Below are 23,907 nucleotides of genomic sequence, written 5' to 3'. Positions count from 1 at the left end.
GCTTGTGTTGTGTAAACGCTCTGTTAAAGCGTCAATCAAAGGTGAAACAATAACAAAACGTTCTTCCCGCCCCACTCTTAAATTCACAGCCAGAGCTACGGATGCAATGACTGGCCATCCATGATATTAGATTTTGGGGTAACACTTTACTTGACTACCCAGTGTCATAATACATTTACCAATGTTCATTCTAAAAAATGTTTGGCACTGAGCAAATTTCAGGTCTGCCGAGCGCAAACTTGAACATTGTGAAAATTCTGTGCAGCTTCCAGCGCACGTTTACTGTGAACCCTGAGGTTGTACCCACTTTAAGTTACAGTTTTAACAGTGGCCAAGTAGGCTACTGTGGCTATTTGATCATAATGTAGGCCTACCAGAGTGGCCTACCATCAAAATCCAATGGAGAAAATACATCCCATAACATTTTAACATGGAAATAGCTGTTCTGTCACTCAGCCTAAAGTAGCAGCCAATGTCTGGTGCTCAATGTGGGACTACATTCATTGAGACTTTGAAAAAAAATATGCAGGGCTTGACATTAACCCGTTTATCCACTTGTCCTTCAGACAAGGAGGTGACTGAAAATGTTGTTGTGTTGTTTGATGCAAGCAACCACTTTACAAAATAAAATGCATTATTATTCCTATACCATTATTACAGAGAATCAGACAAATTATGCTACCCTCTGCCTATTGGCCACTTAGCTTATTCAAGCCTGTTTAAAAATACAACACTGCCAATTTATGACAAAAAAAGCTCTTTACCTGACTCGCTTTTCAAAGATGCCTAGAAATGTAGACGTTTTGTGCTCTTGTAGAAAGCAATCACTCTTCTATTGCTGGCTATAAATGATCTATAACTGGGCTAATAACTCACTAACTAGCAAAGGATATGAACAAACTGTTCACACATGGCTACATGCAGCTCTTGCTTTGATCTCAAAACAAGCGCATCTACTCACCACCGCTCATGCTGTAAACACAGTCCAGTTCAAAGTAAATGGCACAAATACATATATGGCAATGGTCTATTTGCATACATTTAAATTATTTAAATTATTATTATTATTGCTTTTTGTTTTTTATTTTACAGGGCTGATGGTGCCTGCATCTGATGGTCAATCTCAGAGGAGGGAGAGAGCAGCAGGCTGTCACGCCCTGACCATAGAGAGCCCTTGGTTCTCTATGGTGGAGTAGGTCAGGGCGTGACTAGGGGGTGATCTAGTATATCTATTTCTATGTTGGTGCTAATATGGTTCCCAATTAGAGGCAGCTGTTTATCGTTGCCTCTGATTGGGGATCATATTTAGGTAGCTATTTCCCCACCTGTGTTTTATAGGATATTGATTGTTTGTTAGTGTGTTTGGGCACTACGTCCTCACAGTCTTTGTACGTTTTGTTATTTTGTTTGTTAGTTTCACTTAAATAAATATGTGGAACTATACTCACGCTGTGCCTTGGTCCGCTCATTTCCAAGATCGTGACACAGACTGAGGGTCCGCCTCTCAACATCGCCACTCTCCCTTTCCTCCACTGAAACTGACCAAAAAGGGAAACATTTTTCAGCTGATGGGGAAACTCCAGACGCAATGCATTATTTCTGCCTCATGCACAAATTCACCTTGTTACTCCAATGGACAGTGAAAGTGAAATTCCTCAAACAAATCAAGCCTATAGATACACTTTCCTACTCATTCATTACTGCTACACTGTTTGTTGTAGCGCTGAATGGAAATAGGAAGAACATGGATTTTATGGCTTATAAAAGTGTTGAATACAAAGTATTGATAGTGCTGAGTAAGAACTTAAACAACTGCATTCGTTAACAGTCTTTATCTAATCATGGTTTTAAACGTTTTGAAGTCTCACAGTATCAACTTTGCAGTAGCTTTCTTTTATGCCTGCCACGTCACTGCAGACACAGTAGTCTGAGCCATCCAATTGGCCAGCGGTAGGCCTGTAGTGCACTTGATTTGCTCTCTGGGCCCACCGGGAAGACAGAGTTTGTACCTTCAGACACATGAAATGGTTCAAAATGGCAACAGTTTGCCTACCCGGCGTGCAGGGCCGCTAAATTGGGTCCAACAACAGCACGAGACGAATAATGCAAAATAGGAACAAAAGGCTTTATCGTTAGGTTTTTAACAGAAATGTTTGGCGATCAACTAGGAATGCCTTGGAGATCGACTAGGAATGCCTTGGAGATCGACTAGGAATGCCTTGGAGATCGACTAGGAATGCCTTGGAGATCGACTAGGAATGCCTTGGAGATCGACTAGGAATGCCTTGGAGATCGACTAGGAATGCCTTGGAGATCGACTAGGAATGCCTTGGAGATCGACTAGGAATGCCTTGGAGATCGACTAGGAATGCCTTGGAGATCGACTAGGAATGCCTTGGAGATCGACGAGTGGATCGCAATCGACCGTTTGGTCGACTGCTCTAGAAAGTTTCGTGAAATTCAATCTCGTGCATTTCTCTGTGGGCTGATATTTCTGCGTGGCAGTCCCAGATGAGTTTAGAGGGAATATGTCATAACATGTCATAACACTGTAATGCCCGATATATTTACACCTGTTGTGACATTTAGTGCATTATTTTATGGCTACCGTAGTTATGACCTGCTGTGATTTTAGCATGTCAATATTGGCGGGACAAACTCAAAACAGTTGTTTTAGATGTATGCCAGCAAAGCCACTATAAAACACAACACTAAACAATACATGAATTACACTGTAACGGTGACAAACGGTGCCCACAAACTGTTAGGGCCTACATAAATCTGTCCCAACAGCAGAGCTTTCTTTTCAGCACCATGGAGTTAATCATTACCACTGGTACACCTGGCTATCAGCGGAGCCTTGTCTGGCAGTGAAACAGTTCATTCAGTCTTATTTACTGCCTTTAAAAAAAAATGCTGATATGGCTGACTTGCATAAACAAATGTGGTTTCTTCTGACAATTGAGATGTACAAACTATAGCATTGTCACGTTCTGACCTTTATTTTCTGTGTTTTGTATTTAGTTAGTATGGTCAGGGTGTGAGTTGGGTGGGCAGTCTATGTTTGTTTGTCTAGGTTTTGGGAATTTCTATGTTTCGGCCTAGTATGGTTCTCAATCAGAGGCAGGTGTCATTAGTTGTCTCTGATTGAGAATCATACTTAGGTGGCCTGGGTTTCACTGTGTGTTTGTGGGTGATTGTTCCTGTCTCTGTGTGTGCACCAGATAGGACTGTTTTGAGTTTTCACATTTTCTTGTTTTTGTTAGTTTGTTCATGTGTACCTTCACGTATTAAAAAGTACCATGGACAATTACCACGCCGCGTATTGGTCCTCTGATCCGTTTCGCCTCTCCTCTTCGGAAGAAGAGGAGGAAATTCATTACAAGCATAAGGGAACGAAGAGCGGATAAGAGGCAATCTGTAATTTCGATTAAGACATTAATGAGCGAGATATATTGACTACGTCCGTCCTAACTATTTGTTCAGCACTTTTGAAATGTACAGAGATAGAATTCCGAACATGGGCCGTTCTTACAGTATTCTCCCTGTACACCAAGTCAGAACCATAGCATAAATAAAGGGGGCATATAAGCAGAAAATTAAAGCTCTTACAATATTCTATAATTACATTTCTCTAAAACAGTCTATAGGCTACATGTGCACCACCTTGTCAGAACAGTAAGCTATGTTATGAGCGGGAAAGGGAACAAACTATTAGGGTGAGGCACAAGGGCTACTATCAGCTTACTACACAACATACACTTAGTATTACTTTCTTAGCTACAGTATACATACCTCCCTGGCATATTACATCATGTATGCCTCAGCCTACAAGCCACTCAACTTGTTGTGCTGTGCTCACTTGAATAGGAAGGTGGTGCGGCAGTCCTTGTGAGAAAATGTTGTTATCAAACTTTTCTGGCCCGTGGTGTTGAATGTTTACCCTTTAAGCTTGGAGAAGAGACCATTAAACCCAGACTTGGGTCCACACACCCACTCCACTGAATAGCAGGCTAGTCATTGTTTTGCAACGCTTGCAGTTAGCCACTGATTCCCTCCAAACCACTCATTGTCACCATGAATGACAGAACACTGAGCCAATCACGGCGCAACTAGAGAACATTACCAACCCCTATGCTCCGTATTTTCTGATGGCTGCCCACCACCACAGAAACACCTGCCTTACTCAAGAAAGCACTAAGCTAAGCTGAAACACCTGCCTTACTCAAGAAAGCACTAAGCTAAGCTGAAACACCTGCCTTACTCAAGAAAGCAAAAAAGAGACCATGTTTGTATGCGGCTTTATTAATTAAATTATTTATTTGTTTTCAAACTGATATGTGACACGTATTAACGCCAAAATAACAATGCAAAACAGGCAACAACAAAAACGGGGCACCACTGAATGATGGGTCACCACTGGTTATAACACGCACATAGAGTGTCAGAACCCACATTTATTACAATTCGTTTTTCCCTGCCACAAAGTTGATTTTTGTTTGAAATTTTGTTTCTTAAATCCTTTGTTGTTGTTATGAAATCTTTACAGTCATGTTTTTTAAATCATATTTTAAATAACTAGTTGAAAATAAAGCAGCATTATGACCTTCCTGTGTCACTGTTCATGACACCGTCAAGAAGCATCATGACCATGATAATCATGTAAGCCAGATAGGCATATCACATACATGCTTTTATATCAGTCTTCATCAGTTAAAAAGAGGGTGTCTTGTCCTACTCGTGAAACCTGGTCCTGCATTCATCCAGGTCACCAGCAACAGAGCATTGGGGTAGGTGCATGTCTGACATCAATGTGCAATTACAATGATAATTTAATATGGTACATTGTTTATATAACATAAACATACTGTTGACACATAGGCTATGGTGTACAGCAATGTTTTGCCTTGTGTTGTGGGTTTTGACACTCTTATGTAGGTGTCATAACCAGCCATAAAATAATGTAATATATGTCACAACAGGTCTAAATACAGTCTATGTGCCATGACAGTGTTATGACCATATTAGTGACAGTATGTACATATCCCAACCTGAAGCCATGGATTACAGGCAACATCCGCACTGAGCTTAAGGCTAGGGCTGCTGCTTTCAAGGAGCGGGACACTAATATGGACGCTGATAAGAAATCCCGCTATTCCCTCAGACGAACCATCAAACAGGCATAGCGTCAATACAGGACTAAGATTGAATTCTACTACACCAGCTTTGACGCTCGTCAGATGTGGTAGGGCTTGCAAACTATTACGGACTATAAAGGGTAACCCAGCCATGAGCTGCCCAGTGACACGAGCCTACCAGACGGGCCTTTTATGCTAGCTTTGAGGCAAGCAACACTGAAGCATGCATGAGAGCACCAGCTGTTCCGGAAGCCTGTGTGATCACGCTCTCCATAGTCGATGTGAGCAAGACCTTTAAAACAGGTCAACATTCACAGTCTGGGACTAATCACCTCAATTTGCAACTGGATCCTGGACTCCCTGCCAGACCGCTGCCAGGTGGTAAGGGTATGCAGCAACACATCGCTAGGGCTGTTGCTAGAACTTGCAGCGCATTTCAGCTTTTATTTCTTCTCTCATTCCCAGTGGGTCAGAAGTTTACATACACTCAATTAGAGGACCACGTTCAAACACTGGCTGAGAAGGATGTGGAGGTTTTTGACCAGGTAAAAATGATTGTCTGCTGTTCATTTATTGCCTGGCCCTCCAAGAGATATGTAAGAGATGTCTTTGTAATAATATGAAGTATACAGTATTATCAATCAAGGCGACACTGAACTTCGACATCTCTGTGGCCGGATGGAGGACTTTCGGGGGTCATTCTTCCTCGTTAGACAGTTTTACAATTGATCATGCTCAAGCTCTTTTGCAGGTGCAGCATCCAGAAGTAGAAGGCCTCCTCGCAGTGGGCGGCATCGCCATGCTGTCAGCAGTACCAACACTAGTGTCTTTATTGTTTTTGTGCGTTTCAATTAATAAATATGTGGAAACCATATCACACTGCACCTTGGTCCGATAATTCTTACGACGAACGTGACAACTAGTCCAGGGGTTTGTCCAGATAATCAATCTCAAGGCTAACCACTGGGTCACGCTAAGTAACCTCCGCTGCCTGGTAGGTACTGTTAAGGTGTAAGATTCCAGTGGTCGTGACACCAGCCCAGAGTTCCTCTCACAACTCATCTCTCTCTTATCTTTTCCACTGACCTCTGTGACTGTGGAGTGGCCATCCGTCTAATGGCAGAAAGGGGAAACAGATTGCGGGCTGTTTTCTATTGCAAACAGTCTTACTCTCTGCAGAGATGAGGAACCCTTCCATGGCATGAGACCATCAGAAATCCATGAGAAATCATATTTTCTCTAGTTTTCAGGCTGGGTGCCTGGCACCATTTCCCAGTCCCGATTCCAATCCCCGTCCTGGGTCCAGGCCTCCCAAGGTGTCCACACCCTACACAACAGAGGTCCACTGCTTCTGTCAGAAATACGTGAGAGAAGGTAAGGAGGTGGCCCGGTGCAAGCATTTTCATGTCTTGTCTGTCTCATGTCATCAATGTGTGTGAATTTGTCTGTCCATCGTCTGTCATCTGGTTTCCCCACCCGTGTTGTCACTGCTTGACCGGCTCCCCACCTCAAGACGGTAGGTATTTTACTACAACTGCATCTTTTTGTAAACTGTATGTTATTGCTAATAACCTGTGTAATACTGTTTCTAATTTGTATAAAGATGTGTTTTCTTGCAGACATTGGCTGTGAGGTTGGTTGGTAAGTATACAGCACATGTATTTGTCTTGTATTGCAAGTAACGTTTACAAGCATGTAAATATTTGTATATTTTTTCCATTTGTTTGCTGGTAAATATTCTAAACCTGCTAAAATGTTTCATTGGCTGTTCAGTTGCCCAGTTCCTTACTGGTCCTTTACCCATTCTCCCTAGCCATGAATCACATTTTAGGCCGGGGTTGGTATGGAATTGGACATTGGTTTCTAGTTAGTGTTTGCATATCTGGAGGTTCTATATTTGTGTATGTAATATGGCAGAAGTCTCCTGGAGTCCATTACACAGCAGGGTTGAGTTATCACCATATTGCTACACCTATCCAAGACCCATCAGGTCAAACACTACAGAGATAGAGTAGGGGGTTAAAGGCTTTAATTAAACTGGGTAATAAACATTTAAAATAAACTTCTCTCTGCCTGTACCTTGACGTGGTGGAGAGGGCTTCCAACTAAACCAGTACCATGTTATTGAAACTGAAGTATCCTTTGTCTGCTTTTCCATCCCACCACCCCTGACTGAGAGTGGTTGTGTCACGCCCCTGACCTTAGTTATCTTTGTTTTCTTTATTATATTACATCTTTATTATGTGTGACAAGGGTGGTTTGTTTAGTTTTTGGATTGTCTAGGGGGTCTTGTATGTCTAGGGGTTTTTCTAGTCTAGGTGTTTATATGTCTATGGTTGCCTAGATTGGTTCTCAATCAGAGGCAGCTGTTTATCGTTGTCTCTGATTGGGAACCATATTTAGGTAGCCATATTCCTTGGGTATTTTGTGGGTTGTTATTCTATGTTTAGTTGCCTGTTCTGCACTAGCCATATTGCTTCACGTTTTGTTGTTTTGTTCTGTTCAGTGTTCTCTCTAATAAAAGAGAGATGTTTGCTTACCACGCTGCACCTTGGTCTCCTCATTATGACGACCGTGACACGTTGCCTGTCGAGGACACGTGACAGGAAGAACTAGCTGCAGCACCTGTCTCTTGATTCTGTCTCTTTCCTATCTCCTCATCATTTAACTCTTGCGCTTGTAACGCCAGGGTAGTGGGTTCGATTCCCGGGACCACCCATACGTAGAATGTATGCACACATGACTGTAAGTCGCTTTGGATAAAAGCGTCCGCTAAATGGCATATATTATTATTATTATTATTATATTATCTCCCTCCAGACGTAATTCTGCATCAAGTGACGTCTGATTACCCAACAATCTGCCCACTCATGCCATCCTCCTCCATCTCATTACATCATCTAAAGCTATGGTTGCTGTCATTATCTGCTAATAAAGGTTGCTAGCCGTATCATACTGGGCACATAATATATGCGATACACAGATGAACTAAAAAAAAATTAGCACTGCAAACAGAACAAAGAGGGCATTAGTGCATGGACTTCGTACTCTCCCTCTTCAAGTCCCCCTTCTAAGACTGTCTGACATTCAGGTGACAGGCAGAACCTCCCAACCACACAGCACCCACCTCTCTATTCCACCCACCAGAATGAAGTATTTCAGTCTGATTGCCATGTGAGTGTGCAAACAATTATCTGTGAAAATGAATGACACGCCTGCATTACAAAAATATAAAAGTTTATGTATTAAAATCTTATATATTGCCCGTTTGGTTTTCACAGTTGTTTCACAAGGTGTTCATTATTGTAATTTGTAAGGTATTCTTTGATGACATTTCTTTGTTCCGCATTATTCATTGTTGTATCCTAGGACCTACAATAGATAAATATATATATTCAACCACAAGGGGGTACTAATGAGCTATGCGAGATAGAACAAAAGGAATCATAATAGAGGAGTACTGAAATGATATTATTTCAGCGAAGATAAGGGCAGGTTAAAATGAAAACATGACCGCCAGACAAGCCAGTATGAATCAAATGGATTTGCATATGAATGGAGTGGAAATTAGCTGACTTTGTGATCTGTAAGGTAAGTAACTTTGTGTCAAGCAGATTACACCTTTTCTTTGCCATTTCCGAAACATAGCAAAGTTTAAGACAAGGATTTCATGTTGTAATGTTAACAAGGTACCCAAAAGTAGTTCGAATTAATGTTTTCATTTTATTAGCAAAACAAACCTTGTTTAAACAGCCACATTGTTGCGGAAATCAGCCCTGTTTGCGTAGCGATGATGAAAATAACGTAATTTAGGCTGTCACGATCTCCGAAAGTCAAATCATTAGGTCATCACACCGTTGATATAGCAACCGACGCTAATAGTTTAGCGAATCTCATTGTGACGCAAAGGGGGACATTATTTGGCATGACAGGTCCCTCAGGAGTGCGTGCTTAGTCCCCTCTTGTACTCCCTGTTCACCCACGACTGCATGGCCAAGCACGACTCCAACACCATTAAGTTTGCTGACAACACAACAGTGATAGATAGGCCTGATCATCGACAACGATGAGACAGCCTATAGGGAGGAGGTCAGAGACCTGGCAGTGTGGTGCCAGGACAACAACCTCTCCCTCAACAAGACAAAGGAGATGGGTGTGGACGATAGGAAAAGAAAGGCGGAACACGCCCCCATTCACATCGACGGGGCTGTGGTGGAGCGGGTCCAGAGTTTCAAGATCCTTGGTGTCCACATCACCAACAAACTATCATGGACCAAACATACCAAGACAGTCATGAAGAGGGCACGACAACCCCTTTCCCCCCTCAGGAGACTGAAAAGATTTGGCATGGGTCCCCAGATGTTCAAAAAGTTCTACAGCTGCACCATCAAGAGCATCCTGACTGGTTGCATCACCGCCTGGTATGGAAACTCCTTGGCATCTGACCATAAAGTGCTACAGAGGGTAGTGCGTATGGCCCAATACATCACTGGGGCCAAGCTTCCTGCCATTCAGGACCTACAGTACCAGTCAAAGGTTTGGACCCACTTACTCATTCAAGGGTTTTTCTTTATTTTGACTATTTTCTACATTGTAGAATAATAGTGAAGACATCAAAACTATGAAATAACACATGGAGTCATGTAGTAATCAGAAAAGTAAAACAAATCAAAAGAACATTTATATTTGAGATATTGATGACAGCTTTGCACACGATTGGCATTCTCTCAACCAGCTTCATGAAGTAGTCACCTGGAATGCATTTCAATTAACAGGTGTGCCTTGTTAATTTGTGGAATCTCTTTCCTTCTTAATGCGTTTGAGTCAATCACTTGTGTTGAAGGGCTGGTATAGGTAGGGGTGGTATACATAAGGTAGCCCTATTTGGTAAAAGACCAAGTCCATATTATGGTAAGCTCAAATAAGCAAAGACAAATGAAAGTCCATCATTACTTTAAGACATGAAGGTCAGTCAATCAGGAAAATATCAACAACTTTGAAAGTTTCTTCAAGTGCAATCACAAAAACCATCGAGCGCTTTGATGAAACTGGCTCTCATGAGGACCAACCCAGGAAAGGAAGACCCAGAGTTACCTCTGCTGCAGAGGATAAGTTCATTAGGGTTAACTGCACCTCAGATTGCAGCCCAAATAAATGCTTCACAGAGTTCAAGTAACAGACACATCTCAACAACTGTTCAGAGGAGAATATGTGAATCAGGCCTTCATGGTCGAATTGCTGCTGCAAAAAAAATAACTAAATGACAACAATAAGAAGAAGATACTTGCTTGGGCCAAGAAACATAAGCAATGGACATCAGACTGGTGGAAATCTGTCCTTTAGTCTGATGAGTCCAAATTTTACATTTTTGGTTCCAACCGCCGTGTTTTGTAGAGACGTAGAATAGGTGAATGGATGATCTCCGCATGTGTGGTTCCCACCGTGAAGCATGGAGGAGGAGGTGTGATTGTGTGGGGGAGCTTTGCTAATGATACTGTTAGTGATTTATTTAGAATTCAAGGCACACTTAACCAGCATGGCTACCACAGCATTCTGCAGTGATACGCCATCCCATCTGGTTTGCGCATAGTGGGACTACTATTTGTTTTTCAACAGGACAATGACCAAACACACACCTCCAGGCTGTGTAAGAGCTATTTGACCAAGAAGGAGAGTGATGGAGTTCTGCATCAGATGAAATGGCCTCCACATTCACCCGACATTAACCCAACTGAGACGGTTTGGGATGAGTTGGATCGCAGAGGGAAGGAAAAGCAGCCAGCAAGTGCTCAGCGTATGTGGGAACTCTTTCAAGACTGTTGTAAAAGTATTCCTCATGAAGCTGGTTGAGAGAATGCAAAGGGTGTGCAATGCTGTTATCAAGGCAAAGGGTGGCTACTTTGAAGAATCTAAAACATTAAATATATTTTGATTTGTTTAACACTTTTGGTTACTACATGATTCCATATGTGTCATTTCATAGTGTTGATGTCTTCACTATTATTCTACAATGTAGACAATTGTAAAAATAAATAAAAACCCTTCAATGAGTAGGTGTGTCCAAACTTTTGACTGATACTGTATATACTAGGCAGTGTTTTATATTTTATTAACTCTATTTTCTTAAAACTGCATTGTTGGTTAAGGGCTTGTAAGTAAGTATTTCACGGTAAGGCTGTTGTATTCAGCGCATGTGACAAATAACATTTGATTTGATTTATTATAACAGGTTGTGACATGTAATGTCAGCTGTTATGACATATTATGACATGGTTGTGATCATATCATAAGGTGTTATGACATATTATGACATGGTTGTGATCATATCATAAGGTGTTATGACATATTATGACATGGTTGTGATCATATCATAAGGTGTTATGACATATTATGACATGGTTGTGATCATATCATAAGGTGTTATGATATATTATGACATGGTTGTGATCATATCATAAGGTGTTATGACATATTATGACATGGTTGTGATCATATCATAAGGTGTTATGACATATTATGACATGGTTGTGATCATATCATAAGGTGTTATGATATATTATGACATGGTTGTGATCATATCATAAGGTGTTATGACATATTATGACATGGTTGTGATCATTTCATAAGGTGTTATGACATATTATGACATGGTTGTGATCATATCATAAGGTGTTATGATATATTATGACATGGTTGTGATCATATCATAAGGTGTTATGACATATTATGACATGGTTGTGATCATATCATAAGGTGTTATGACATATTATGACATGGTTGTGATCATATCATAAGGTGTTATGACGCTGGGTGTCAAGTGAAGTTTTACCAACAGTTGAACTAAGCTCGAGGCATTTAGAAGTTATTTTCTTCAATAATAAATGGGTACATAACACCATTAATTTATAGGTCCAAAAATGGATGTAGCAACTGCAGATTGCCCCTTCAAAGTATGGTTCGTGGTTGTGCATAATGTATGGGTCGAAATGTGGTTGTGTATAAAGTATGGTTCGTGGTTGTGCATAAAGTATGGGTCGAAATGTGGTTGTGCATAAAGTATGGTTCGTGGTTGTGCATAAAGTATGGGTCGAAATGTGGTTGTGCATAAAGTATGGTTCGTGGTTGTGCATAAATTATGGGTCGAAATGTGGTTGTGCATCAGGAGTTTCTCTCTTGCTATATCACTGACAGTCACTCAATTAGCCATGTCAGCTAACAATTTTAGATTGGTAATTTAGTCTAGCCAGCTATCTGAACTTGTAGTAAATCTGGCCGTATATCGACCGGGCATGCAGAGCATGTGCCCAGGGGACCTGACCTCTGTCACGCCCTGGTCGAAGTATAGTATGTTTGTCTTCATTTATTTGGCCAGGCCAGAGTGTGACATGGGTTATTGTGGTGCGTTTTTGTCATGGGGTTTTTGGGGTGTCTAGCATAGTCTATGGCTGCCTGAGGCGGTTCTCAATCAGAGTCAGGTGATTATCGTTGTCTCTGATTGGGAACCATATTTAGACAGCCATATTCTTTGAGTGTTTCGTGGGTGATTGTTCCTGTCTCTGTGTTAGTTGTCACCAGATAGGCTGTGTAGGTTTTCACATTTCTGTTTGTTGTTTTTGTATTGTTCGTGGTTTTTCTTAATTAAAGATTTATCGGACTAACCACGCTGCATTTTGGTCCGACTCTCCTTCGACGGAAGAAAACCGTAACAACCTCAAGGGGGCCCCGAATGATTTTGTTAGTCACTCTCACTTAGATATCATAGCACACGTCATGGCAGAATGTGTGGAATTGCAGGAAATTAATTTTAAAACAAAAAATATTCGCTCCACTGTCAGGAGGTTGGTGACTAAAATGTTTTACCTGCAAGGTTGGGGTCCCACCAACCAAATCTCACTCAGGGTGCCAAAAAGGGGGCATGTTTTCATGAGCTTGAGTTGCAGGAAAACACTGAATTTCTCATTTGGGTCACAGGCTGAAAAAGCTTAAGAACTGCTGGACTATGGTCATAAACATTTTAATAGTTTAAGTAAAGAGAAAAATGTATGATTGCACTGAAATGCACAGTACTTTAGTTGGCAAAGTGATTCTGAAAGTGGTTTAACTTTTTTTTTTAAATGGTGTCCTCCTTTAGACACAATACATACCACTGAATTACCATTGTACCACCTTGGATAGACAGCATTCGAGAACAGAAACAGAGTGACCCTAGATAATAAATGTTCTGCAATTCTGCCAAAGATGGTATTCTGATGGAAAATAGCCAGCCACAATGAAAACGAATCACTTCCATAATAAGAAAATTACACTTTTTTTGTAATCAGCAATATCAACATCCAGTAGCATTGGATTGAAGGAATCAAAACAGAACTAGCTACAGCAACTACTACTAATACTATCTTACTGTTATATCACAACATCTGCTCATCAAAAAAAGCAAGGCTTTCATCTACAAACAAAAACCTTTACATCTGAGAGTGAAGGTGGATCAACCCTTTGTGCATTTTGGTAGAACCATGGAAAATAAATTTAGGACTAGTTTTTATCACTTAGAATGACTTGATGTGCTTATTCACCAAATAATATTATTGTATTTTTAAACCAGCTTTTTATTTTATTCAGAGAAGCAAGGGCGTTTGCACTTCATCTCTGGTTCAACTGCGAACCTTGATATAGGTGACATTCTGCTGCAATTTTTTTAAATTCAGTTCAACAGAACAACAAAACAGCTTTTCACTGTGCTCTATAGGAACATTCACCTGCCAATGGAGTTCAACATCTGTAAAAGGGCTACATCTACAGGGAAAGAGCAATGACCAAGTCCTGACTTACCATGCAGAGGCAATACTCTGTGCATTTGGAAAAATGTAAATTACACCTGGGCTGGAATAATACATTATGGCCTTTCTCTTGCATTTCAAAGATGAAGGTACAAAAAAAACAGGTTTGTTTTTTCTTTGTATTATCTTCTACCAGATCTATTATGTTTTATTCTCCTACATTCCTTTCACATTTCCACAAACTTCAAAGTGTTTCCGTTCAAATGTTACCAAGAATATGCATATCCTTTCTTCAGGGCCTGTGCTACAGGCAGTTTGATTTGGGTATGTCATTTTTTGGTGAAAAAAAAAGAAAAAGGGGCAGATCCTTATTAACACCCGCCAGTTTAACCAGGAAGCCAGCCACAACCCCGGTGGCGGGGTCAGCCTGCAGGTATTCGGCCCGCCACAAGGGCTCCTTTGCTAGAGCGCAAAGAGCCAAATAACAGAATTACAGGTTTTAATCAGTTAATAATTCAAAAACAAGCTTGATATCAGTAAAAACACTATAACTAATTTCTAGGTCTACCTTTACTTGTTACGTCTGTGAAATTTCTTTAAAAATCTGAAAATATCTTAAAGATATGTGGGTTTTTCGTAACGGAGTTACAAGGCACAAAGCAATGTTTATTAAACTTTTAGAAGGCACATATATTTAAGGCAATACAAACGGTCCCTTTCTAGTAATAAATGTAACTCCCTAAACCGCCTAACCCACTTGAAAAAAGTGTTGATCACCTCTTAAACCCAAGAGAAGAAGCGGAAAAGCCTTAACATGAGGTAGTCTACTTCATAGCTGGGTCATTCCTACAATGTGGTACCATTTAAAAAAATATGTATTCCATCAGAAAAAGGGCATGTTTTCCAATTTGTTAGGTGTATAATCATAACAGGGTGGAATTGTTTGCCTAAATTAGCCATAGCTCTGTGAGTGAGCAAGGTTGAGCGAGCATAATAGTGAACACTTGAACAGGATTTTAACTTCTCTATCAAATGTATTTTACCATTTTTATTTATTTATTTTTCTCTATAATTTAGCCTATGACACTTCATGAATGTGGGGCCATTGTAGGAAGGGGTTGTTTTCTTAAATGGAGAATTACATCAAACTAACAGGGTGGAAAGTAGTGTCATGGCCACACATACAATAATCAAGAAATAGGACTATATAATGAGGACCATTTTTAAAATTTTAATTATTTTATGGCTTATATTTATTGAGGAAGTTGATACATAACACCTGGGGACATTGCAAAAACGCCTACATCCACTGACAAAAAGTGTTAAAAATGCGTAAAATTCCCTTTCAGGATCTATATTTGACTGTTTTTAAGGTAAAGCACACCTAACCTTATACACTAATTAAGAACTGACATTTCCTGGGGACAGAAAAAGCACCGCATGCAAGGAATGACCCAGCTACCATCATCCATGGTCGTCATTAGTTACCATAGCCACAAAGTCATAAACCCTGCCTATTTAAAAAAAACAATAACCTTCAAATCAGATTTTAAATCTAACCTTCACATGTTGCGTTTTATATTTCCGTTCAGTATAGTTTACCCAACTTTTTCCCTCTACATCATGCTTCAGACTGACATTACATGGGCGAGTCGGCCCTGAAGAGCCACATGAAGGGGGGAAGGCGTAACGCTGCATACTATGCTAGCGCCAGTTCTACATTATGATACTTTTTCTCTACAATAACACCCAGAGAGCTCTTTTGCCAATCACCTCATGCACGGAGCGCCTGCGATATACCGCTTTACCAAGTGGCATCCGTGCTCCTGCAGTTCTGGCGGCCGTTCAGGTGCTGTTTTCCTCACCAAAGCTGCCAGTCGGAATCAATTCGCGTTTTCGTAGCTATTAAGTAGTAGATTCCCAAATGGCCAGTAAAACACAGTCATTAAGCTGGAATTGTGTAGTAATGCGAATAAGGAAGTGTGTACCAACCAGTAGGCGGCATGTCCCAAAACTCTACTCATCACTACTTTGCTCAAATGACAAAATCATCAGTACAGACTTCACCATAACACAAGTAGACAATGGACCTGATCGGACCACTCATGCATGTAGTAAATAAGTAGTGAAACAACGTAGTGATGAATATTAAATTAGTTCTTTTTTTATGAGGTTGTGGCGATATACTGCCATCTGGTGGCGACTACAAACAATTGCATAATATTAACTATGACAAATTGATGGTCTTTTAAAATAAATATTAATGCTTGAAAAAGTACTTGAACGTTTGACTTGCCAATGTCTGTACGAACCCTGCAATCCACATTCAGGACTCGATCCACTCAGTCCACAACTACACTTATCAGAACGTATACAACGGCTATGACAAAACATTTATGTTTACTGCTCTAATTAAGTAGGTAACCAGTTTATAATAGCAGTAAGGCACATCAGGGGTTTGTGGTATACATACTGTATCCAGGCATCCATGCACTCCGCCTTGCATCGTGCATAAGAATAGCCCTTAGCCTTGGCATCTTGGCCATATACCACACCTCATCGGACCTGATTGCTTAAATATACCATGGCATTAAAAAGGAGGACCAAGGCACTCTTCATATAATTAATTAAAATGCCTTTATTGGTATGGCATGTTCAATAGAAACCATTTTTAAAAACTGTTTTGTTTCTATTGAACATGCCATACCAATAAAGGCATTTTAATTAATTACATGAAAAGTGCATTGGTCCTCCTTTCTTTTTGACGACCAATTTACCCCTTTTACCAAAGAGCACCTTCTATCTACCAAAATGTACCATTGTGTACCTTAGCAGCGCGTCCCTTCCTCCTCTGTTGAATACTTGTTTCTGATTGGCATTCTAGAGCGCGTATTATTTGCATGGTGGAATTCAAATTCTTACATGTTCTATGTTTGAGCTCCGTTTGAAAGCAAAAGTCGAATTGAAAACATTATTGGCATTGTTAAATTCGATTTTCATGATGGCAAGCTGGGACTGAGGGTTGGGTTAACGAAACCAACAAGTCTGTTTGTTTGGTTACCACGGTAACTACTGCAGCTCTCTAGTAAACTTACTGGCTACTGCAGTGGATGTTGAACACATTTCTAGAGGCAAATGTGTTAAATTATAGTCGTGGTATAAAAGGGATAATCAACTCGGTGTTGTATGCGTTCTCTGGAAAATAATTCAACTAAGTGGAAGGTCAGTGCCACTCAGCTAGCGCGTCGAACACACCTCCACGTCGTTCATTATTTTCCATAGAACGCATAGCCCCTCTTTGATTTTCACTTACATATCGTTGTTATGAATAATACTATATTTCCCTTGATGTAGTGATGCTGAATAAATGCTTTTGCTAAACGTAAGCCTACCCCACTCTCCCCTACTGTAAACGTATATCAAAGCTTTAAGCACTACGCAGTCTGCCCAGAGGCTGTCATTAGGCAGCGCAGAGGGCTTCATTAAAATCAGCTGTGAGATGTCAATCAATCAATAATACCTCACCGAGAGATATCAAAGCTTTCTAATTGGTCTTGTAGAATTTGGAGTATGCTCATTAAATTAATTTATTTTTCATCTAATCAATAAATGTCGCTGAAACATCTAATCAGGAAATGTATTGAAATTCATTCTTGAATATTAGAACTACTGATAAGCATTTTGTTCTAACCAATATACTATTGGGTGTCAGATAGCCTCGCGGTTAGAGTGTTGGGCCAGTAACCGGAAGGTTGCTGGATCAAATCCCCGAGCTGACAAGGTATAAATATGTCTTTCTGCCCTTGAGCAAGGCAGTTAACTGTTCCCTGGGTGCTGAAGACATGGATGTTGATCAATTAAGGCAGCCCCCTGCACCTCTCTGATTCAGAAGGGTTGGGTTAAATGCAGCAGACACATTTCACTTGAAGGCATTCAGTTGTACAACTAATGAGGTATCTCACTTTCCCTATATAGTGAACTCAACAAAGGAAAGCACTGTCATGGATCGATGTACGCTGACCTCTTGTGGAACACCTGTAGCACTGCATTAGCGTGTCAATGACAGTGGTTCTGACTCACTTTTCAGAGGTTACTCTGAAAATGCATGTATGCTAATATCTAGTGCCCTCACTCAGATGTTGTAAAGAAATATATAGTTTGTCCTACAAGCATTAAGCAACATGTTCTCGAGTGGATTCTACATAAAAGATAATTCAAGCAGAAAATGATGTGTACAAAGCAAGTCTCCCCTCAGCAGTGGCCTGCGAACAGCCAGAGAAAAGCATGCATAGAAAGTAGTAGATAGAAGATGAGTGGAGTTGGAGTTAGAGGTCGTCAGCAGGCTGGCGGGCCCGGAGAGAGGCAGGGGGCGAGCAGAGCCCTAGTGACATCTCCAAACATGTCAGCACAGTGGGGTGGACAACACATCTCACCCTGCCCTCTGCACCCGATCACAAGATCAACAAGGACAAAGCTGTTTTCCCTCGACCCACACACCACCCTTTCAGCCCCAACCGAGACAAACTGCAGCTGGATAGGGGGGAACTGTTCTGCAGGTGTCCTCTGCTAAGGATCCTTTCATATTTCCATATTTGATACTCATCCTTTGGACCTGAACCTGCCCTTGAGTCATTCAGTCATGGTCGCTCCAGTGTTCTCCATACTGGGATACATCTACTCTCTTAGCCTCCTGCCCCTGCTACTGCCTGGTTGGAGCCAGGGCAGTCCCATCATGTCCCCTGAGGAGCCTCGACGGGGCCCTGGGGCCAGGGGTCTGGTGGATACCTCCATGTTGGAGCAGGATCAGGATGTAGAGCTGGACATGCAGGACTCTCTGGGTCAGTTTCTGTCTACGTTGAACCTCACAGAGCTGGAGGCCCGGGCAAGGCCCCGTGCCACCCGTAAAGAGCCACCAGAATACATGCTGGAACTGTACAACCGCTTTGCCAACGATCACACAGCGGTGCCCTCTGCCAACATAGTGCGTAGTTTCAAGAATGAAGGTAGAACTTACTTCTATTTGTCTGAAGACATTTTTTATTTTTGTTTTACATTTTCTTATTTTTATCATCCTGAAAATGTATCTTTTGATATTATTAATTGTTAATTGAGCTAACATGAAAAGCCACTCAAATGAGTTTTGTTTAATTTGAGAACTATAGCATTATACACTATATTGACTAATACAACTTAGTATGTCAAAAGGTATACACAGCTGTTTGTTTTCTTTTAGAGGAGTTAATATTTGACTGTAACTGTAAATCACTTTTTGTTTTGGGCTCAGGTTAACTGAGATTGACTTTAAAGCAAGTTTTATGAACTTTAGCCCTAAATTGACAAGAATAAAACATTTTATTTGCCCTTAAAGAAACTTTTATTGAATTGAAATTGGTTTAACAGTTGCTTATTATTTCTTCTTCTTGAAGTCAGATGATATGATTGCAATAAAATCTAACCATTAACAAAAGAGCTAAAATGAAACCCTTATTATTGATGCATTATTTCATTTCAAATTGATTAAATCCAATTGAAGTCTAAACCCAATTCAGACCTTCATTGATATTTTAATTCCAGATTCCTCCCCCTACAGTGTGACGGTCAGGGGCGTGAGGAGACACCCCCTGCTGTTCAACATCTCCATCCCCCACCACGAGCACATCCTCACCGCCGAGCTTCGCCTTTACACCCTGGTCCAGAAGGACCGCAGACACTACGCCGGCCTTGACCGCAAGGTGACCGTTTACAAGATACATGAGGGGGGGCACTGGAGGAAAGAAGAGGGGAGGGACAGAAGAAGGAATGAGCAGGAGACAGACGAAATTGAGGAAATGGAGGAGCTGGCAACACGGCACGTCTATGGTAAAGACGATGTCTGGGTCACCTTCGACCTGACCAATCAGGTCAACCTTTGGCGGAAGGCAGAGAGCTCCACCCACCGACTGGAGGTCCACATTGCAAGTCTGAGGTGCAAAGGTGGTAAGAACCGCCAGGAAGTCAGAAAAGAGGCTGGAAAGAAAGAGTTGGTCGATGTGTATGTTGACATGGGCATGGATGAGAAACACAAGCCAGTGGTGATTGTCTTCTCAGATGATCAAAGCAGAGACCATCGTGAGGAGGACAAGGGGGCGCTCAACCGGATGATGGAACATGAGAACGATGTGCCGGCTGACCTGGAGCTGAGTCCACACGGGAACCGGGGGGACCAGGCTGGGAGCGATGCTAGGAACACGGATGGAGTGGAGCTGGATGAGGAGACTCTCATGCAACTGCACTCCAACCTCTATTACGACACTCCTCCCCGAATCCGCCGCAACGCCAAGGGTGATCCCTGTAAGAAGATCCCTCTCTATGTGGAGTTTAAGGACATTGGCTGGGATACCTGGGTCATACAGCCCATGGGCTATGAAGCCTACGAGTGCAATGGTGTATGCAGCTACCCTATGACCTCTGAGGTCTCACCTACCAAGCATGCCATTGTCCAGACTCGGCTGAGCAGTAAGATTCCACAGAAGGTGTCACCAGCCTGCTGTGTTCCCACCAAGCTAGAGCCCATCTCACTCCTTTACGAGGATGGAGGAGTGGTCACCTACATGCACAAGTACGAGGGCATGGTGGTGGCAGAGTGCGGCTGTAGATAGTCATAGAACTGACTAAAGGTGCAGGAGAGAATTATAGAGACTTTGGATTAGCATAGACTGAGTGGTCCTCAGTTTCACTATCAAAGAAGAAATCCAGATCAAAAGTGCCGATTTGAAAATAACACATCCATTTCCACAAGCATCAAGGATACTTGCTTTGTGCGCTAGTAACTGATATATAGTAGGGCATGAATAATTTATATTTACAGTATCTAATGAACACGCAGCTTCAACTACATTTTAAGATAAAGATAAACAGGGAGGAGTAAATAGAAAGATGACAGAGCAAAAGGGTGCATTATATGATGGAAATTTGTCATTTGTGAAAGTACATTTGTTAGTATATGGAGATGATATAAAATGCTATTTTACAATGCCAGCAATATAATGTGATTTTGTAAAAACAAAAGAGAAACACAAAAAAGATTTGAATGTGAATATTATGCTGTTCTTTATAGTTTGTATATGTTTGTCATCTTACATTTGACTTTAATCGTGACGATTTGTTGGTATGTACTGTCAGATATGCACAAAACTCTCTTGGTTTAAATGACAGAAAAACAGAACAGATCACTCCTGCATGCCCAGTATATATACATGCTGTCCCATAAATATAACCGTATATTCTACATGCAAAGACAGATGCTCATTCTAAAAGAGTGCAGGATGAATGGTGTTTGATATTTCAAATATGAGTGCTTCCATGATGGACTAGATGTCATAAAATGTGAAATGAAATGTATTATAGAAACACACGTGTTCCAGAAATGTATTATGGGAATGCAACTTTGTTTGAGGTCGTCTTTTACCAAGGCCTGTGGACAAGCCAAGAATACATGTTCACGACAGAAGTTAATCTTGCATAGATTTGAATAGAGTGGCATTGTGCAAAATGGTATTGATCAATGCAACTGCCATATGAAAAACCTTTCAAGAATGGCATTGCTCCAAAAGTTTTGATATTTATTTTCGGTAATACCAATTACCCTACCGAAGACATTCTTTAAAAAAGTATACTCGGTCATAACATACTTTATATGGGCTAATAAATTCATAGAATAAAAAGGTAGGTTTTACATCTACCTAAGTCTAAGGGTGGTTTTTAACCTTCCAGACTTGGAATATTGTATTAACTCGCAAAGCAAGGCTTTTACTTGCCGCATATAGTTAAATGCACTAAAGAGGAACAATGGGTGCATATTGAAGATGAGCATGCTTATCCCCAGAATCTGTTTACTTGTCTATTTTCTAAGGATAAAGCTAAGAACATCAACAACTTCATAGTTAAGAACACTATAACAATATGGAAGGAAATGAACATTATGGAATAATCGTGGATCGCTTTTCTGAATTCACTGATAAATTGGTCCACATGGAAAACCAAAGGCATATAAACCGGAAATGACTTGGTAACAGGAAAGACATTTATTTCCATGACAGAATTTTAAAAAATTACAAAATGTCGATTTGAAATATTTTGGACATCAGAGCAACCTTGCATATAGAATGTTATTATAGAATAGACAAATTTCACAAATTCCACAGCATAATGGCAGAGTCAGGTCTGAAGTGTAAAACGAACAATGATTCAATAATCCATTCTGTCTGGGTTATGCTATAATGTCCAGAAATTGTGAGTGGAGCTAGAAATTTGGGTGTCTGAAGTATTACAATGTAAATGTACTTTTAATCTGTCTGTATATTTCAAGACATGGCATATGGAGGTGTATTGAGATACCCAATGGCCTGGACGATTCTCCTCTCATCACTCATCTTGAATTTTATTAAATAAAAAACATGTAAATCAATTAAACCACCATCATTAACACAATGGACAAAAATCAAATGATTTATTATGGAAATATTGAAATAGCAAGGGCAAACGAGAAAAGTGAATTGGTACAATTTAAGGCCATGTGGCAACAATAATGCAGGCACTAGGGATGGAGATGTGAGCATGTGGGTCTGGGCAGTAGAGATTTAGTCGTTGTTTGTGAGCATCTGTAAGTGGTTGTTTGTATTTTTTTATTAAAAAAAATATATTAAAACCTTGCAAGAGGAGTGTAATATCAAGTCAGAGAATGTGAAATCAAAGGGTGAACAATTTAGAAGGTGTTATGGCTTTTTTTTAAAACGTTTTATTTTATTTCAGATGACTTTATGTCTCTGCAAAATGTCAAACCTCTACATTTGGAGAAAGCAAAAGCAAAAAGGTACAGATGATGTACAAAGCCTTAGATTAAGTTTGCCAGAAAAAAAGTTATTTTTCCTGAATACATAATATACTGTCCATGTCCATGGAACCAAATGAATGTTTTAAATAATTTCTGCCCACTTATTATTGGGCTAATCTATCTGCCTCAGTCCGACTCACACCCTCTACCACCCCACAATCACACATCCTTCTAGAGCCACATGCAATGCAAGCATTGGTGATAAGGAGGTGTTAGGGCCTGGAGACGTGTAGACCATCACTCAGGATGAGAAACCATTCCAAGTGGAGAGCAGTAGGGAGAGTGTGCTGTCAGATTCCTGGGCCCCAACACCAACAATCTCTATGGAACATTCAATACACCCCCCAGCCAGCCTCTGTTTACTGGCCAGTCTCTCTCTATTCACCACTGCCTGGCCCCAAACACTCCCACTTCCCTTCTCTGGCATGGATACTCTGGGGCCCTTATCATGGCGTTACCATGCAGTACAGATGGAAAAAAAACATGTCACATCACCACTCCTCTTCTGCTGTCAGCAGACTGAAGGAGAGACAACCTCTATGGAATCACGCTGAACCAACTGGACTTTTGGTTCTCAGTCAAGATTTGCTTTTCACTGCCATGCATTTGTTAATCAAAACTATACTGTATACTGTACCTAATAGCTATTGAGCTGTTACAGATATTATTTCAGAGTATTTATTCATGACTTGAAAGGTGATGGTTATTTATTTAGTAAATTTGATGTGCATGTGAAAGTTCAGTACTTATTGCATCCTGTGGAAATGAATTATTTTGAGGAAAAATAAACTTGATTTGTTTTGCAGCACGTAGACACGGTTGGCATATGGTGTTGTTGAATGAAATGCCAGATGAAATCTCCAGAATGTTGGATAAGCACATAGGTATATGGTACATTTACTTGGAAACTAATTACACTTGTAGGTTATAAACCAGGAGCAGAGATTGACTCATGAAGGCACATCTTGGTTACTCAGACCTCATTTATGGGACTTATGAACACTTCTACATGAGTTTGTAGGACAAGAGTTTGTAGGACAGCTGCAGGTGAAAATTACATTAATATTGTATAAATGACATACATGTGTTAGTCATGAATGGAAAACAGAATGAACACACC

At 40.7% G+C, this 23,907-nt stretch overlaps 1 protein-coding gene and 1 long non-coding RNA gene across 3 annotated transcripts in view; one reads left to right on the top strand and one right to left on the bottom strand.

The window, feature by feature from the left end:
* The window catches only part of LOC127931848 (uncharacterized), a 47,709-nt gene extending 30,752 nt beyond the window's left edge, over positions 1-16,957 (bottom strand). Inside the window, exons 1-2 of one of the 2 annotated variants that reach the window (XR_008143262.1) lie at positions 16,743-16,957; positions 1,449-1,538 (exon numbers count right to left, since the gene is read on the bottom strand). This is a non-coding gene — a long non-coding RNA (uncharacterized LOC127931848). Of the gene's footprint in view, positions 1-1,448; positions 1,539-15,688; positions 15,978-16,742 lie in introns of those variants that run through there. The other variant, XR_008143263.1, reaches the window with a different exon arrangement.
* Positions 16,958-17,913: 956 nt separating this feature from the next.
* LOC118387717 (bone morphogenetic protein 10-like) lies at positions 17,914-23,599 on the top strand. The gene is made up of 2 exons (XM_035776369.2): positions 17,914-18,918; positions 19,490-23,599. The coding sequence occupies exons 1-2, from the start codon at positions 18,555-18,557 to the stop codon at positions 20,551-20,553; spliced, it is 1,428 nt and encodes a 475-aa protein (XP_035632262.1). The 5' UTR covers positions 17,914-18,554; the 3' UTR covers positions 20,554-23,599.
* The last annotated feature ends 308 nt before the right edge of the window (positions 23,600-23,907 follow it).

The sequence above is a fragment of the Oncorhynchus keta genome, chromosome 9, assembly GCF_023373465.1.
Source record: "Oncorhynchus keta strain PuntledgeMale-10-30-2019 chromosome 9, Oket_V2, whole genome shotgun sequence".
NCBI classification, from domain to species: Eukaryota; Metazoa; Chordata; class Actinopteri; order Salmoniformes; family Salmonidae; genus Oncorhynchus; species Oncorhynchus keta.
This window is presented reverse-complemented; position numbering and strand designations above follow the sequence as displayed.